The sequence below is a fragment of the Coregonus clupeaformis genome, chromosome 1 (assembly GCF_020615455.1).
Source record: "Coregonus clupeaformis isolate EN_2021a chromosome 1, ASM2061545v1, whole genome shotgun sequence".
Lineage (NCBI taxonomy): Eukaryota > Metazoa > Chordata > Actinopteri > Salmoniformes > Salmonidae > Coregonus > Coregonus clupeaformis.
In genome coordinates this window covers 64,326,157-64,341,640 of record NC_059192.1, presented here as the reverse complement: position 1 = coordinate 64,341,640, position 15,484 = coordinate 64,326,157, and the positions used below count along the sequence as shown (strand labels likewise).

Sequence of the window (15,484 nt, the reverse complement as noted above, 5' to 3'; positions counted from 1 at the left end):
ATTATGCTATATTAAGACAAGGGCAGTACTCATGATAGATCCAATTATTTCTCCGAACACGGTGAGGTCACTGACACAGTCTCTTTTTATATAGATAATCATGATGCTATAAGCTGTAAAATCAAACTCTACTTAGCCATAACATCACATTCTCCATACTTTGCTTAGTTTTCCCCAGTGTAGCCTAAGTGGCAACAGCAATGCAGAATCTAAATAAAGGCTTGATTTGATCCGATCCGCGTTAGATCCGCGCTATAGCCCGCTTGACATTTAACGGTCATTTCCGATTGAGCCGACATGTCAGCCTTTACCGTGAATGTGATCTCTGCGAACGTCGCGGAAAAGGCCATTAAAAGCCACATTGTCGGCTGTCCAGCACGCTGCGCTATGAATTGAATTCCGGCCTCAATCTTTATGGCATCTGCTAAATAAAAAAAATAAACCTACAAATGACAACCCTGTAAAGACTGCTGGCGATGATGTGTGTGTACCAGCTATTGCCACAGTCTGCGCGACTTCAGGAAACAGCAGAGGGTGCACGCCCCTATCCACATCGACGGGACCGCAGTGGAGTAGGTGGAAAGCTTCAAGTTCCTTGGTGTACACATCACTGACAAACTTAAATGGTCCATCCACACAGACAGTGTGATGAAGAAGGCGCAACAGAGCCTCTTCAACCTCAGGAGGCTGAAGAAATTCGGCTTAGCACCTAAAACCCTCAAACTTTTACAGATGCACAATTGAGAGCATCCTGTCGGGCTGTATCACTGCCTGGTACGGCAACTGCACCGCCCACAACCGCAGGGCTCTCCAGAGGGTGGTGCGGTCTGCCGAACGCATTAACGGGGGCAAACTACCCGCCCTCCAAGACACATACAGCACCGATGTCACAGGTGCTGTATGCAAGGCCAAAAAGATCATCAAGGACATCAACCACCTGAGCCACTGCCTCTTCACCCCGATATCATCCAGAAGGCAAGGTCAGTACAGGTGCATCAAAGCTGGGACAGAGAGAATGAAAAACAGCTTCTATCTCAAGGCCATCAGACTGTTAAATAGCCATCACTAGCACATAAGAGGCTCCTGCTGCCTATTGAAATCACTGGCCACTTTAGTGTTCCATTTCTTAGTCACTTTAATAATGTTTACATATCTTGCACTGCTCATCTCATATGTATATACTGCATTCTATTCTATAATATTCTACTGTATCTTAGTCCAGGCCGCTCTGTCATTGCTTGTCCATATATGTATATATTCTTAAATCCCATTCCTCACTAGTTTTGTGTGTATTGGGTATATGTTGTGAAATTGTTAGATATTACTTGTTAGATATTACGGCACTGTCGGAGCTAGAAGCACAAGCATTTCGCTACACCCGCTATAACATCTGCTAAACACGTGTATGTGACAAATACAATTATTTGATTTGAACAGGACATTTAGGCTTAGCATGTGAGATTGCATGAGTACATGCATTTAGTCCCAAGCTACAAGTAGCCTACATGCCCTATTGAACTGATTTGCTCATGCTTCAAATGCTAAGGCCATGAAAGAAATCACTTGGGTATTAGGCCACAAATTAAATAAATGTTGTGGATTGCCGATGATGAAGATGATTCAAAGAAAGCAAATAACCTCCGGCTTGAAGCTTTCCCATATTAACACAGATTTAAACACACACACACACACACACACACACACACACACACACTTAAATATTTCCATGATGAAGTGTAAGACAAGAACAACAACCACCCTAGACTCTGCTCTAGCCATCTCAGCCCACTAACAGACAGTCTTTGTGTAGGTCAGCTAGCCTCAGCCGCGAGGGGAACTCAGTCTCCCTGAGCCTCCAAAACAAGCTCCACTACTCTGGGGCTCAGCATAGAGACATACAGCATTAAAGTGTCATATGTGGAGGATTATTTAGCGTTTGGATGATAGCAGAGAGGATGCGGGCTGTGAGTGTGCCAACTCATCTTTAATGGCTTCTCAAATGGGCATGGGGTGGGGGTGAGGTCACCTGATACATGAGGCTCAGTGCCCCGAGGACATGGCCCTGTGTGTGAATGGAGCTCTGTTCCCCTTAATGCAGTGAAAACAAAATGAGCTACTGCCTTAAGAACACACCCCAAAGCAAAGCAGTGCTAAAGGAAGACGTTACACAGCAGGTCCACTCTTCAATTCACATTGGTACAGAAAAGTGTAGGCCTATAAGTCATTACTGTTTTTGAGCTCGACGTGATGCTACGCACATGGAATTGGTTTGGCTGGCGAGAGCTCCAAAGATCTCTGCATGCATGCCAAACAGAGACCACAAAAAAAAAAGATTTAAAAAAAAGAGGCCTAACATTCATTTGGATTGAGTAACCAAGACGAGAGACCTTCATAGGACTAATCTCAACAATACTGGCAAATGCTTAAATATCATTACAAGGAAACAAAACAATACAGTAAATCCCAACATCCTCTACACATCATCACGTAAAATGACATTTGAAATGTGTAAAATGACCATTTCCAGTGTGAAATAGAGTTAACAAGTTAGACCTCAAAACTACCTTCTGGCCCGCCTCTGGACTTGATGAATCACCAGGTAGTACTCAGTGAACAGTTGAGTATTTGGAAAGCTCTCCTCTCCTCACAGCTTCACAGTTGAATTCAGTGGACTGTGAAGTACCTGGGAGCGATGCATTCACCAATGATTACCTTAGGCCCTGATCCTAATGACCAAAGCCTAGCTAAGGAAGGTATTATGTACAGTTGAGTGATGAGGATCCTGAAAGAACATGACAAAGAATGAATGGGCTACTAAATAAATACAAATCGATACAATTTTTTAAAATTAAAATCTAGTGCACTCCTAGTGTAATACATAGCCATAAATAGGAAAACGTTGGCTCTAATCAATCATTCCTTCTGACAGAAACAACTCATGAGCATTGCTCCTTCCTACAAAACCCAACCGCAATACAGCGTCATACTGTAGTAACACGCTATCCATGCCAACAACAGCACTTTCTCAATAGGCTAGTACCTTCCAAACTCAATGAGTGACTAGCGCCTACAAATATTTAAGCAGCCGTGTGTCTAGACAGTGGACACACTCCCAATCTATAAGTGCAATAGCAGAAACCTTGGGACACATGATAAAATGCATGCCGATGAGAGCTGACACTGCAACAACAAAAAATGTTTTATATGAAAGACATTATGGAACTATAGGCCGGTCCACTTTAACAACCTCTACACAAAGTCATTTTCCACGTGTCCCAGACACTAGTGCACTTCTAGGACGGATGGAGGAGGGATGTCCCAGAGGAATGGAGGTCTCTAGTCTGACACCTGAACTCTGAAGAGGAGAGTTAGCCTAATTACTACATTTGTTCAGTTGCAGGAGACTTTGAGCGGAGTCAGCACGATCAGTAACTTAATGATGTTCCTCCTCCCGAGATTCAAGAGTGAAGCTACACTGCAGAAGCTCGACAGACAAAGGAATGTCACCAAACTACACAGACCCTTAGGATGGTAGAGCTGCCAACATCACCAGCATATATGCCAAATGTGCCCCGCAGTGTCTGTGCCCACTTCAGTATGATGTTGCTGTTAACTCTATTGGTTGAAAACCTAGAGAATTGATGACATTTCCATCTGGAACATGTAAGATGAATGAAAAGCCAGGAACAGGAACAAATGGGACCACAGCAAAGAAAATCAAAGACATTGTTCAATGTCAAAGTGCCTCTCTCTAGACTTTGATCAGCCCCGCTAGGATGTGGGTGGTGAATGACTGGGGCCTGCTGGCCTGTTTTCCACTAGCCTGGTTTAAAATCAGCCAGGCAGGCCAGTCATTGAGGTTTATAACCAGCAGCACTGAAGCACCAGGGTGAACCATAGCCAGGGCAGAGATAGCAACTCAAGGCTGGATAGTAGGTCATCCAGAGTCTAGGAATAAGGAGTAGTGTGCTGAATGAGGACCCCAATAAGATCAAGGGGTCTACCACCAATCGACCTTTCATCTGAAAGAATGTATTTGCTCTCGGTTTCTACACATTATCCAAGATCCTAAGACTGGGCTGTTCTTGTTTCAGCTGAGCAAATACTTGTGTTCACTAATCAGCTAAAAATCAGCTCAGTTGGTAGAGCATGGCGCTTGCAACGCCAGGGTTGTGGGTTCGATTCCCACGGGGGGCCAGTATGAAAAAAGTATGGAAATGTATGCACTCACTAACTGTAAGTCGCTCTGGATAAGAGCGTCTGCTAAATGACTACAATGTAAAATCTGATAACCTACCGTAGGAAAGTCACAACAGTAACGTAAAAATAAGCAAAGCAGAGTGTTTGCTGACAGCTGTCCACTGATCTTAGTCAAGTACTGTTGTGATTCACACCAAAGGCCGGCCCTCCATCCAATCTCAACCCTTGAATGTGAATGAGGTAATAATCAAGTGGATCTCAAACGGACAAGTCAAATGGACTACTCATGTCTACTCAAACACCAAAACACCACCACAAGAATCACTGTTGTCCACACCAAAGGAAAATGCCATGGCGTTTCCAGTTAACTGAGTAGTTGATTGTGGGTGGTAAAGCATCAACGACCATTGAGAGGCTTGCTACAAAAGGGCAGGAGGAACAGTGGGGGCTTATAATGGACACTGGACTGACAATATATTAACCATGAGGTTAACACAAAGGCAGGGAAGGCAAGGAAAAGATTGATGACACCCACCCTAGAAGCACAACACGTTTATTGTTTGTGCTTCTAAGGCTAATACTTTCAGCTTCACATGGCCACTCGGAGAGTTGATGTTCTTACTTAACCCAAGCGGCTAATAAGGGTCTTAAGACTCTTGGCTTTGTGACAGATTATTTTGAAAGCCATTTTGAGAGGGCCTAGCAGGGCTTTCAAGGCTTATGACATTACTGTCGATAAACAATGGCCCTGTGTAATGAGATGTTCAAGGGATGTTTAATTGGATGTTCCAGGTAGGTCTGTTAGCATGTAATAGAAGTGTCCAGAGTCTTGTCCATCATCCTACTCTACAATATGGTATGTTGATGAGCATTGGGCTTATGGGGATGTGACTGCGTAGTTTCTGCTTTGAGACTTGCTGAGTTGCAGATGACTACAGGAAGATCGATGATGGCCGACTGGAGGGAACAGTCCCTGTCCAGATAGACACAGCCGTGGGAAATCCTCTCCTCACTGAGACTGTGCTGCTGGGTAAATCTCCCATAGTCAACTCCACACATTCCTGCAGTTGGTGTTGTGCATGCTGGATCACGTACATTTCCTGATTATCATTCTGAGTGCCAAGACACCCTGAGACGGCCAATTATCTCTCCCAGCATCATCACCTTCAGCAGAAACACCAAATTATGATGGCTGAAATTCTTTATCATCCTTGTTAAGTATTAAGTGTGTTCTCTCTCGGCTGTGAGGTTCGCAAAAAGTTGCTGGACAGATGTACTGACTGCTAGATAAACTTCCCGTGTAGGATATTAAGGCCAGAGCCCCACCATCGGCAGTCATGGTATATATCAGATCTTGTCACAAGGAAGCCCCCCTTCCTCCCTCTGTCCATCAGATTAATGGGAAGCATCTCTTCCTTGAGCTGAATGGAAATTATCAACCATACTCAGATTACTCTCACATGCAAGAACCTGATATGATCTAATGCAGTGAAAACATCAGCCAAGCAGCAAAACGGAGACACTACTTGCAGACAGCTTTTAAAGTTACTATAGTGGGGAAGTAACTCCTCATTTTGTGTCCGTTTTAATACTGTTCTGAGCTCTCACAAAACTGAAGCCAAAATACATCCCAGATCTTCATTAGTCAAAGCGTGAGACGGAGAACCACATTAGTGTGCTGCGTTTCAGCTCCAAACGTTTCTAACGTGTCTGCATACAGCTCCCCTTCCATTTGTAGAGGCCTCCGTGACATCTGGATGGAGGTCCCCTTGCCACATCACACCAGCCACAGACATCGTCAAATACGTGTGTATTTATACTTATTTTCCAATGTGTGTGTATGTGTTTATCGGGTAGTTTAAACGTGATTTTGTGCGTATGTGTATATATGTGTGTGTGTGTGTACAAGGCACAGTCTCCACTGAAACGTGTCTTGCTGACAAACCTCAGGGTAGAAAATGTAATTGATCCTAAAGAGCTAGGAAGCACATGGCTTTAACAGATCAGCACAATATACCAGACCTCAGCACCAGATGCAATCTTTCCATTAGAGCTTTAGTGTTAACCTTCCACTCACCTGGTAGTAGGACTTTATCTGCCGGATCAGGATGGAGAGGTTTTGTATGCGCAGTGTTGAGTCATTGTTCACTTTCTTGTTGGTTCTTTGAACAGTGGCTTTTGGATTTCTGTGGGGAAGAAAAAATGAGAACAACAGCAGAGAGTAGACAAATTCATTTGTAAATTGTCTGCCTTTCAGTCAGTCAGTAAAATGCTGCATTAGCAGTACAGTGTTAAGTCAGTGTTTGAACATTGACATTTCTCATGGTTGTGTTGATGACACCCAGTACTAACAGAGCTAGGTCTAAACCAGGGCTATCCAACCCTGTTCCTGGAGAGCTACCTTCCTGTAGGTTTTCAATCCAACCCCAGTTTTAACTAACCTGATTCAGCTGATCAACCAGCTAATTATTAGAATCAGGTACACAAGATTACGATTATAACAAAAACCTACAAGACGGTAGCTCTCCAGGAACAGGGTTGGAGAGCCCTGGTCGAAACTTTGGAATGTTTGTCTGTGTTGTAGGACAGTTTGCCGCAAAAACAACTCACTTAACTATTACTTGATTCTGGTGGGAGAATTCAGTCAAGGACTGCTATTGAGATGTCTTGCCCCCAGGGCTAGGAGCATAACTGCTGATGTTATCAGGAGTGTCGACCTGTGTTAACGACAGACATTCCAAATATACTAAGCCTCTACATGGGTATGGTACTTCAGAACAGTACGGTTTTTCCTTGCTCTGAGTGTGTGAGGAATGCATGACATTCCAACAATCTGCCTTTAATAAATCAACAGTTTAGTAATCAATCATGCATTCTAAATCATTTAGCATGATTGTTTTCAAAACTACTTTCATGTTGATAACATGCTATGAGGCATTAATTGTGAAACTACCTGAAATTACTGAATTGAATTATTGAACACTAACGAGACAAAAGCAGAGGAATTTCACCTCATCTGTCCTCACAGACCATCAAGGCTAACCCAATTTCTGAGTCTCTCATCTACCGTCTGTCAGTTCAGACCTGTGCTTTGATGATCATCAAGCAAAGGTTTTGGACCAACATGGTTTACAAACTCTGAGAGATTAACACATGCAGGCCTCCACTGGGCTTCTTCACTGGCCAGATGGTTTGAGTTTAGTCTCTGGATGCTCTCCTCTGACCTCATTTCTCACTGAAGCCCATCTGATGGTGCATCCATGCAGCGTTGCACTGATCTAGTGGTCTGGTCTGGAGTCTAAAAGCTTTGCTGATAAAGGATGTCCCAATGTTGGAGGATGGAACAATTATTATTTGACAACAAAATCTCTCATTAGTCGCATGGCCATTTAACCCAAATGGCATGGCATGTTCATTAAATCTATAGTAAACAGGGTTGTGTGTTTACATGAATGTGTGCATGCACGCGTGCAGTCATACATGCGTGAGTACATGCCTGCATCTGCGATCCAAGCTTTTAGCGTTTATGTCTAACACAACCTCGTGTAAAAGGCTGATTTCAAATTAACCTTGCACAATTTCCCCTCACCGTTAACTCTGTTCTAGATTGTTCTAATTCCATGGAAGCCCACTCAGTGAGGGATAAAATTGTCTTCTAATGAGCCTCGGTCATAATAGGCCCGTTGCCAAGCAACTGATAAAATAGAATAAACAGAGTTTCCAGCCTCTTCCTAAAATCCCCTGTATTGATAAGACTTAGCAGTTGACCTAGAAAAAATAAAAATGCCACTTCATAAGACCAGGGAGCTATCGTTGAACTACGAACAAAGCTAAATAAAAATGACAACATTCATGATTTTTTATGAAAGCAAACATCGCGAGAAGGGAAGCGGGTGTGTTAATAGGCATTTTGATCAGCCATGCTCCCACACACACTGTCGCCTCAGTCTTGCAAATCAGAAAGACAGAGTCCTCTTTAAGAGTGCTTTGAATGGCACTGGCCATGTGACCCCACCGCTCCTTCAAAGCCCCTCGAGAGGAGCACTTTGGGGGGGGGTCGTCTTAACCCCTTAATGAAATAGCATGGAGGGAGCTGTAATCCTGTCAAACCGAGCACTGGCTGCACAGAGGGAGCTGCTAATTTAGTAACTCACATCTCTATACAACACAATCCTGCAGCGGCTCAGTTTCTTTTGGGCTGAGGCCTTCTCTATTCCTCCCCCCTCATTGGACAACATCACCTCCAGTATTAGTGACTGCAGGCGCCTGAATAGGGCCCTTTGTGAGGTAGACAAAACCCAAATACTGTACCATGCTGATCATATAGGTTTTGGAAAATGGGAAGTCAATGCACAAGTCAATAGTCAATGCAGAGCACAATACTGCCCGGTGCACTCCTGCGTTGCTTTGGGAAGTAATCTATTTCTGACACGCTGCATCAAAGTCAGCGGGGGGCAGAGAGTAGAGCAGTCAGCGAGGGGCAGAGAGTAGAGCAGTCAGCGGGGGGCAGAGAGTAGAGCAGTCAGCGGGGGGCAGAGAGTAGAGCAGTCAGCGGGGGGCAGAGAGTAGAGCAGTCAGCGGGGGGCAGAGAGTAGAGCAGTCAGCGGGGGCAGAGAGTAGAGCAGTCAGCGAGGGGCAGAGAGTAGAGCAGTCAGCGGGGGCAGAGAGTAGAGCAGTCAGCGGGGGGCAGAGAGTAGAGCAGTCAGCGGGGGGCAGAGAGTAGAGCAGTCAGCGGGGGGCAGAGAGTAGAGCAGTCAGCGGGGGCAGAGAGTAGAGCAGTCAGCGGGGGGCAGAGAGTAGAGCAGTCAGCGGGGGCAGAGAGTAGAGCAGTCAGCGGGGGCAGAGAGTAGAGCAGTCAGCGGGGGCAGAGAGTAGAGCAGTCAGCGGGGGCAGAGAGTAGAGCAGTCAGCGGGGGGCAGAGAGTAGAGCAGTCAGCGGGGGCAGAGAGTAGAGCAGTCAGCGGGGGGCAGAGAGTAGAGCAGTCAGCGAGGGGCAGAGAGTAGAGCAGTCAGCGGGGGGCAGAGAGTAGAGCAGTCAGCGGGGGCAGAGAGTAGAGCAGTCAGCGGGGGGCAGAGAGTAGAGCAGTCAGCGGGGGGCAGAGAGTAGAGCAGTCAGCGGGGGGCAGAGAGTAGAGCAGTCAGCGGGGGCAGAGAGTAGAGCAGTCAGCGGGGGGCAGAGAGTAGAGCAGTCAGCGGGGGCAGAGAGTAGAGCAGTCAGCGGGGGGCAGAGAGTAGAGCAGTCAGCGAGGGGCAGAGAGTAGAGCAGTCAGCGGGGGCAGAGAGTAGAGCAGTCAGCGGGGGGCAGAGAGTAGAGCAGTCAGCGGGGGGCAGAGAGTAGAGCAGTCAGCGGGGGCAGAGAGTAGAGCAGTCAGCGGGGGGCAGAGAGTAGAGCAGTCAGCGAGGGGCAGAGAGTAGAGCATGGGCCGGCTGCCCAGCACGAGGAGAGGACAGAGTCAGTAAGCCTCTCAGTCCAAACACACTAGTGGGGAGGAGTGATGACTTCCCAGGCACATGGAGGGCTAGCTGGGGGAATCACCAGAGAGGAATGTGGATGATGACTACAGTAGTCCCACTGTGGTGAGGTGGTGTTCAGAACTACGCAGGCAGGATGACAGTGTGTGTGTGTGTGTCATGGAGCTGCTGTAGCGCTTCCCAATCGTTTCCTTTGTCAGCTCTGAGCTCCTGAAAGCCAGAACCAGTATCACGGCAACCTACTGTAACATACTCTCTCTACAGGACAGCACACAATCCAGGGAGAGGGAACAGCAGAAGTACGTACTGTACCTATGCCTTATTTTCTTGGTCTTGTGCTTTAATGGGTAGTTCGGTTCTCTATGGAGCTTTGTGTCATTCATGTACATTTCCATAGGGCCGTTCCTATTCCTGAGTCTCTGCATGGCCTTGTTAAAGCAGTACCCTTTCAAGGTCACAACCGCTGCTTCCTGCATGTCTGACTCACAGGGCTTTTTACAGCTCAACATCCTCCTTCAATACCATAGTCTAGTGACCGTGTGAGTGAAGCACAAGACAGACATTTTTTTTTTTACATTTTAGTCATTTAGCAGACGCTCTTATCCAGAGCGACTTAATGTTAGTGAGTGCATACATTATTTTATTTTTTTCATACTGCCCCCCCGTGGGAATGGAACCCACAACCCTGCCGTTGCAAGCGCCATGCTCTACCAACTGAGCTACACGGGACCTAATAATAATAGTAAAATGCCCACTGTTTACATTACCATTCAAAAACAGAACAACCAGCTCTGTTGTGTTCAAACCAACCATAGGTAGAGACACGGAGAGAGGTCTAGGTTCAGGCAGATAAACGGAATGTAGGGCTGGAAGAGTGGGAGATGCGACGCAGGGAGGATGGTCATTAATGGCTGGTCTGTGGCAGATAACGGCCAAGCAGCATGGTGTGGGATGCAGCCCCCTCCCTCCTCTCTGTCTGTCTGAATATCTGGCTGGCTGGCAGTGGTAGCCTATGACTGAAGCCTTTGATCTCCAAGAATAAAGAACCCAGCTGTGGGAAATTCAACAAATACACACCAGCCATCCAGCAAGAATCCAAACTATACCCCTTCTACCTAAACAGGAGAGAAAACAAAAGCAGGAGGCATGCTGTTCCGTGAAAACACAGGGAGAGAGAGTGCAGAGAGGCGTGTTGTGTCTGGTTCAGCAGTGTTGGAGAGGTGGTGGTTGTGATGCTGTCCCTTCTTATCACCCGTTTTTCCAGTTGAAAAAAACCCAGTTTGTGTATGAATTGGGGAGCTGCTAGAGACTTTAATCCTATCTGGATTAAGATAATTAAAATGTTGTCCTTCAACAGATATCTTTATTTTCCTCTAAGCTGCTGCACCGCTGCGTTAAGTGGCCATGTCGGGTTGGAAGTGGGCTGCACTCGTCTGACTGAGGTGTTGAGGGAGGGGCTCAGGAACAATGAGCATGTGGCTTCGCTACAGCTGCTGCACGGCTTCAGGTGGAATTAACGTGTGTGTGTGTGTGTCACATGCTCATTACTCTCAATCATCTGAGCGTCATGGACTTTGATGTGATTGTATTTGAGCACTGAAGTGGAAAATAGCACACTAACAATATCTCTTCCAGAATTGAGGGGGGATGTAGTATGGCCTTGATACAGAAATCTAGCTTCAAACACATTTAGCTCTGAATTTTGCCACAATTTGGCCTTGAGGTCAACCATCGCAGACACTGAAAATGCAGCCATTCACCTTATTCCAACTGTGGACCTGAACCATTGTAATGTATGCCAGTACAACCAGAAAAAAAAGTACCTGTTTTTTGACCGTTGTAATGAGAAGAGGGAAATGTCACTTCTCTGTCCAGTCTGTGCTCCACACAAACAAACAGACCTACAGTATGTTGCTGAAGGGTGCTCTAATAGGCTGGGCAGTAGTGACTGAGGGACAGGACAGTGACACCATGCCATCTGTGCCTCCAACTAGCCGTTAGATAATCCAGCAGGGCCTCTGTGCTTCCTGGACAACTTAAGTCTGCCTGCCTCCCTGTCAACAGCTTGGAGAGAGATATTACAAAATAACATACTACTACATACAGCTGCTTAAATTATTTGGAGCCCCAATCGGTGTACAGTACATGATGAATCACACACATATATTATTCAACATGGGAAGCTTCAAATGGTAGTATGCCAAACTCAACATTTGTACAACAAGCACTGCAACTCGTTTTATGTTAATTTTATGCAGTACATGATGCGTCCTCTACTTCAAAGTGTGAGAAGCCGAAAGTCTACACAGCCCTGTGCTAGAAGGATGATGTGTTTTTAAACTTCCATTTATCTTTCTAATGGCTGCTCATGGACAAGACTGAGCACCCCTTTACGAGGCTATATTGATCAGGCAGGTCAATACCAAGTATGCCTACCATTACGCCGACAATAACAGCACTCTGCAGGAGTTTCAACACAGACAGGGGCAGTGAGGGGGCGTGTTGTTGGGCAAAGCAATCAACCTTACAAACTGCTGGGCAGTTAATCATTTTCATCACTTAATGCAGCTCTCCGCTCTGCATACTAACTCGGCATCATTGCAGACAACATTACGTTTGGTAGCCATGACCTGTTGAATAAGCTGAAGTCATTTGAACAGAACCAAATCAACCAGTAACATGGTTAACATTAACTAAATCTACTCTCACAACAACTCTTTTGTACAACTTCACTAAATAAACCACTGGAGGCCTGCATTTTGATATGGCTGAATCAAATAAACCAAGGACAAACATGGGGGAATAATAATAATTTCATCCAGCACAAGGTAAATATTTACCAGTGAATATCTTAAACAGCCAATGTAAGATGAACATGTAGCCTTCATAATCTGTGAGAGTGAGACAAAGACCTGCTTCACAACAAATATTGACAATGTGCCTTCTGTGTGGGAGTCTTGCTGGGCAGACGAGTGCCAACAGCTGCCCAAAACTGACTGTGCACGCACGCACACACAAAGAGCTAGGATGAAGTGACTAGCCAGCCCCAACACCCTGCCGGCCAGACAAGCACAGCTAAACTACAGGTCATTAAAACTGAAAACTGCTCTTGGGATGAGAATGAACAATTCCAAATATTAGGCTTTGACTGAATATATTGGCAATTGTAAACTAGGCCTACTGGTATGATGACCAGAGTAATAGAAATGAATACAGTACCAAATTTGCCAAAACAGACTTGAGTAGGGTTTGCAAGGTCATTGGCAACCTAGTAATACTTGAGAGCTGAGGACAGTGTTGCCAAGGCAGCATGAGCACAGCTAGTACCTGGAAACTGTGAGATAATTGATACTCTGGGCCAGTAGAGCTTAGACCTGTTGATAGAATGTGATAAGTAACAAACTCAGTGTGAGAAGAGAGAAAGTGCTCGGCAATAACGCAAAAGGAAATTCATGTGATGTCTGCCTTCTAATTTTGAATACAGAGTGATAATGTGCAGGTTAACTTGGTTAGGGGTTATTCTACTCATACAGGATGAATAGGCCAAAATTGACATAGGCTACCTTATCATGCAAACCTAGCCCAGACAAAAGCATGGGTGGAAACCGCCTTGTTTTGTATAGTGCGTGTCAGTGGCCATGGCAGAGATTGAGGGATTCCTTATTTCTACTCCTCCTCAAGGGGTAGGCTGGGTGAGTGAGGTAGAATAGCCGCCCTCGGTATTATTCTAGCAGGCAAGAAGAGCAAGCTCCAGGGAGAGGGAGTCTTCAGTAGACTGCAGATGACACTTCACGTTCTGACATTTTCAGTGACTGACTGACGGCTCCAGTGGAAGATGAGCTGCTGCCGACTCGCGCCATCAATACATTACTCGAGGTGGAACTGTCTGCTTCAAAATACCTACAACTCACTGTACACTTATTTCATTCTGATTAGACAACCTAATCCTGTTGTTGCATCGGTGGCTGACATACTTCACTTGTGAAATGTGTAATTCTGTAGAACTCATTAAACATTTATATATTTTTTGGGTCCTGAATTTGTGTCATGAATCATGAATGCATGCATGGGTGTTTGTGCTTCCACTGTAGCCTACAGTGCAGGGCGAACGTTGATGATAATGACCAATGGATCAGAACCATGCGTGGCCATTCATTCATGAAAGACAGAGAGAACCCACAAATCACAGATAGGCTACTACTTACATCTCAAGCATGATCTCGTTTAAATAAATGCCATCCACTAATTCAATGTATTCCGATAGTTTGGTGCCATCGTTTCCTGATGAATGCCCTGCCGCCTTAACCTGAAAAATATGACAATACACACAAAACCTGTCAGCAAAACGAAATCACTTGTTAACAGGGCATGTATTTTGGATACCCTGCTTAATTAGTATGCTCAAATTCCCATAGAATGGTTAATTAGGGTGCCTTACCCAGGCGACCAAAGGCGTGAGCAGAAATTGCTCCAACAACGGCGTAAAAATCTCACTTTCCATTTCCTTGTGTTGGACAGCGACAATTCCAGAGAATATGAATGAAACTGTAATTTTCTCCTTGTTGGTGAATTTTCTCAGCGTCGCCTTTCACCCCTCTGAACGCTTCCTTAATTTAGACGCCGCTCATGTGGATGATTTAATTAAACAGACACTAATTTCGCCAATGAAGAAAACAAGTCCATGGCGTCGGGTTTTGCTGAAAAATTAAATTAATCCACAATTATCGTATCTGCTACCCTAGATAACACGTTTTACCCTCCTTGGGAAGGACAAGGAATCCCACCACATTTTTGGAAAAACCTTGAATCTCATCTAGCCTGTGCCCGCCCGTCAAGGCAGCTGACCTACCTACAGCTAAATGTCTTAAACTAAGACAGGTACAGGTAGGCTAATAATAAAGGACATGATCCATGAAAATCTAACGATCTGATAAAGCACAGAGCTAGTAGTAGGCCTATAGACAGTAAATGGTTTCCTCCAATGGACGTCGAGTTACAATATTCTTTAAAAAAATAAATGCCTTTCCCCATCACGTTCCTTTTAGTCTTGAAGGTTGCGTTCCCCTCCCCCCCCATAAAACCGACGATTCTTCCAATAGTATTGGGCAGAGATGTCTTTCTTCTATCATGTATTCCCTTCTTCCAACAAAGTGACTAACGGCTGAATTACCGGCTCGACTCCGTGTGTTTCCATTCCAGCCTAGTCGTTCACCCGTAGAGGACGTGTCTTCTTCCGCCAAAATCAACTGCGCTCAAGAAAATAGGGCTGCAGCACGTTGTCATTAACAGTTCCACCTCCACATTAAATTGATTATGTTGTATATAGACTATAGACTACATTATCAGGGCATAATCTCAAATGTCTTATGTTAGGTTGATTCACATTTGATGTGTCTTCTTTGTCAATGAATATTGGCAAAGTGAGTGTGTCAGTAGGACTATGCATTGTGTGTGTGTGTGTGTGTGTGTAGCCTGCTGGCTGGCTGCCAATGTAGGTTATGGGTAGGATTCATATGAATGATCTCAAACAACATGACTAGAAAAAGCATTAGTGTTACCACATATAGATCAATAAGAATGTCCAGACAAAATCTTTGTATTATGGTTTGAAATAAATCTACATCGGCCCTATAGATATCTATAGATATCCTGATGTCATTGATTTAAAAAACATAGAGTTTTCTTGAATTTCAGTGATGCTTGCATGCCAGTGCACATATATTTTCTCCTCAAACACACACAACCCTTTAATTATCCTATTTAGAATGCACTGCTTTGTAGGTCATATTGTAGAAATTCATATTGGATTTTTA

The 15,484-nt window shown here is 45.0% G+C and overlaps 1 protein-coding gene across 7 annotated transcripts in view; it reads right to left on the bottom strand.

The window, feature by feature from the left end:
• Positions 1–14,896, bottom strand: part of LOC121571715 (girdin) — an 88,610-nt gene extending 73,714 nt beyond the window's left edge. For all 7 annotated transcript variants that reach the window (XM_041883359.2, XM_041883366.2, XM_041883383.2 and 4 more), the window contains exons 1-3: positions 14,110–14,896; positions 13,877–13,977; positions 6,278–6,386 (exon numbers count right to left, since the gene is read on the bottom strand). In XM_041883359.2, coding sequence (XP_041739293.1) covers positions 6,278–6,386; positions 13,877–13,977; positions 14,110–14,172 — 273 coding nt within the window. In that variant the 5' untranslated portion in view covers positions 14,173–14,896. The remainder of the gene's footprint in view (positions 1–6,277; positions 6,387–13,876; positions 13,978–14,109) is intronic.
• Between the last annotated feature and the right edge of the window lie 588 nt (positions 14,897–15,484).